General features: G+C 45.0%; 1 protein-coding gene across 1 annotated transcript in view; it reads left to right on the plus strand.

The window, feature by feature from the left end:
* The window catches only part of SARC_09671 (hypothetical protein), a 7,322-nt gene that overhangs the window by 1,810 nt on the left and 2,321 nt on the right, over window positions 1–3,191 (plus strand). Inside the window, exons 2-5 of the mRNA XM_014296307.1 lie at window positions 258–355; window positions 1,187–1,440; window positions 2,103–2,327; window positions 2,711–2,943. Coding sequence (XP_014151782.1) covers window positions 258–355; window positions 1,187–1,440; window positions 2,103–2,327; window positions 2,711–2,943 — 810 coding nt within the window. The remainder of the gene's footprint in view (window positions 1–257; window positions 356–1,186; window positions 1,441–2,102; window positions 2,328–2,710; window positions 2,944–3,191) is intronic.

Below are 3,191 nucleotides of genomic sequence, written 5' to 3' on the forward strand. Positions count from 1 at the left end.
ATGTACATGTATATAAGTATATATATTAATATATATATACTTTGCATATGCACGTCACCTTATGCATCTCCGAACCAACCGGGTATCTATACAGAGTACATCCTACTCATTATTTAATTTTTAGTGTAAACGTACATGCGCATTCAATACACATAAGTGTTTCTACCAGTCGACCTAAACGGTCTGAAGATTATTTCTCTGATTATATATGCACGCCATCTCATTCCTGCGACAATTGGTCCATCCTCATTACACAGATATGCCTGGCTGTGGCTGAGTTTGTGTTCATGGTGAGTTTGGACGATCTCAAACCCATCCGAAGGATAGCGGGTGATCCGCGGGCTAGTACCGTGAGGTATACCAATGGGCACGTGTTTGTATTCACATGCTTGTGTGTACGTGTTTGTATTCATAAGCTTGTGCGCAAGTATCCGCAAACTGTGCGTATGATTCTGACTGCTGACTGTATATATATCAATCGTTTTGTATGAGTTACCGATCGCTTAGGTTTCATATAAAAGTGAGTGTTTTGTGTAGGTTGAATACACGGGACGCCTTTTAAGTGCTGCCTATGTTTTGAGTGTATGTAGCTATTCATATTATATAAGTGTATGTAGCTATCTATGTTATATGAGTGTACATAGCTATCTATGTCAAGGGAGTTTATATAGCTATCTGTGTTATATGAGTGTATATAGGTATCCATGTTTTGTGAGTGTATATAGCTATCTGTGTTGTATGAGTGTATTTTCTTAGACGAGTCTATTCAGCTATCTATGTTATATGAGGGTACATAGGTATACATTTTATGTGAGAGTATATGAGTGTATTTAGCTATCTATGTTATGTGAGTGTATGTATCTATCTAAGTTATATAAGTGTATTTAGCTATCTATGTTATACGAGTTTATTGAGCTATCTATGTTATATGAGTGTATAGAGCCATCTATGTGTGGCGATGGGGTCTGTCGACTGAGACTCAACGAATCCACACACTATACCCTCCCACTGGTACGCTGGTATATACTCTATTACGTGTTTGTGTTGCAGCACCACTTTCCTCAACTAAGCTGCCGTTGTGAACCGTGACTGTACTTGCCGCAGTTCTATTCTAAACCTCGTTGTACATATGTTCCATTGGTTTCCATCCGTTCACATTCCTCCCCCACGCACCCCAACACCCCAGACTCAACCACACGCGGGCAGATCTCCTTCGGTCCAACCCTTGGCTGCAGGCGCGTGTACACCTGTACTGTGAGTGGTGGAGGGTAGCTGCAACCACCCAACGTATCGATGTGTATGCGGCCTTGCTGGACGATATGAAGCAGTTCCCTGAACCACCGCACGTGACCACAGATGTGTTGTTCCTGCGGCCCCACACGCTTATGGCCCATGTGCGCAATGCCAGCACAGACGGAGTTAGTCTCGCGTCTTCGATGGGTATGGGTGCTCATGTATATGTNTGTGTGTTGTTATTGTTCGATAGTCTGTCTGGTGTGAACATTAGATTTGCACAGACGGGTTAGCCTCGCGTCTTCGATGGGTATGGGTGCTCATGTATATTTTTGTGTGTGTTATTATTGACATCTGCTGGTGTGCACATTTGATATTCACCGTACTTCTAGGGCACACATCAGATGATGGACATTTGATTTTTTGCGCCTGACGTCTACTATTCTTCAGCCGGGTGTCTTCCTGCGTCACCTAGTCGACTCGCCCATGGCCACTTCCTATCCCCTATGTGTCTACCCACGTCTGGTCTCTCAAACCTCTTACATTGTACCCACCCCACCTCTCCCTCACACACACACACACTTTCTCTCACTCCCTCTCACTCACTCACTCACTCACTCCCTCTCACTCTATCTCTCACACTCACACTCACACTCTCTCACACCCTCTCTCTCACTCTCACTCACACACAGACACACTCTTTCTCGCTCGCACACACTCTCTCACTCCCTCTCTCTCACTCTCACTCACACACAGACACACACTCTCTCACTCACACACACTCTCTCTCACACACTCTCTTTCTCACTCTTTCACGTACACACACACACACTCTCTCTATCCCTCTCGCTCTCTCTTTCACTCTCCAGGTCGGTCGTTTGTGAGCCATACGCCCGAGACAATACACGAACAACCATCCATAGAAGGAGATATTATTGGGGCGCTTGCCATGCTGTCGGCCTCACCCAGAGCATCGATGGGCGGCTTCAACTGTGACACACGCTCAAGTAACACAAACAGCACGTGCACGCTGGATCTTGATTCACTAGACTTGTCTGTAGATGGAGAATCTCACATCAGTGATGGGAGTGATAGTATGTTGTGTCTGTGGTATCTGTGGTGCTCTCTGTATAGAAGCTTTTGCACCAGTGATGGCAGTGATAGCATTTTTCTTGCGTACTTCGTATGATTCGGTGTGATTGTGTATGTGTATCTGTTCTGCATTTGTTCTTTGTTTGTATGGCCACTTCAACTGTTAGGTGGGTTTCATGCTTTCTTTATTTGTCCACATACCCACATGTATGTGCGGCTATCGGCCTATGGCGCTATCACGCATGCACATTGATAGCACTTCTCTCATAGTACGTCCGTACCAGAACATTGCATGCTCCACCACCACACCGGTTATAACAACACCATCCAGAACACCTGCATATACTCATACACATAACTGCATCCCTCTTACCCGCCTCTACAGCCACCAGTGTGGGTGTACGACCGGACGACCAAGGGATCATCCCACCCAATGCCACGTTTGTTCTGCTGGACCGAAACCTATCACCTGTGGCTAAGATAACAGGACATCAGAGCAACATCTACGCACACGCAGGGGGGGTGGTGAGCATGGGCACGCACAACTGTGTGGCAGGGAAACCGTTGGAGCTTTGTCCAAACCTCGAGTACACGGTCAAGGGCTGGAGAGGCGATGAGGTAGGAGAGTGAGAATGTGCCATTGATATATATATATATATGTTTATATATATATATATAAATGTATATATATATGTATGAATGGGTGGTTGTATGTATGCATGCGCGGATGTATGTATGTATGTATAGATGGATGTATATATATATGTATGGACGTAGACATGTATGCATGTATGTAGACTTTGTATGTGACATCGCATTCAGCGTCTATCTCAGCCCGCAATACGCAACATTGTATACAGGATTTT

The sequence above is a fragment of the Sphaeroforma arctica genome, assembly GCF_001186125.1.
Source record: "Sphaeroforma arctica JP610 unplaced genomic scaffold supercont1.1014, whole genome shotgun sequence".
Taxonomy (NCBI): Eukaryota; class Ichthyosporea; order Ichthyophonida; genus Sphaeroforma; species Sphaeroforma arctica.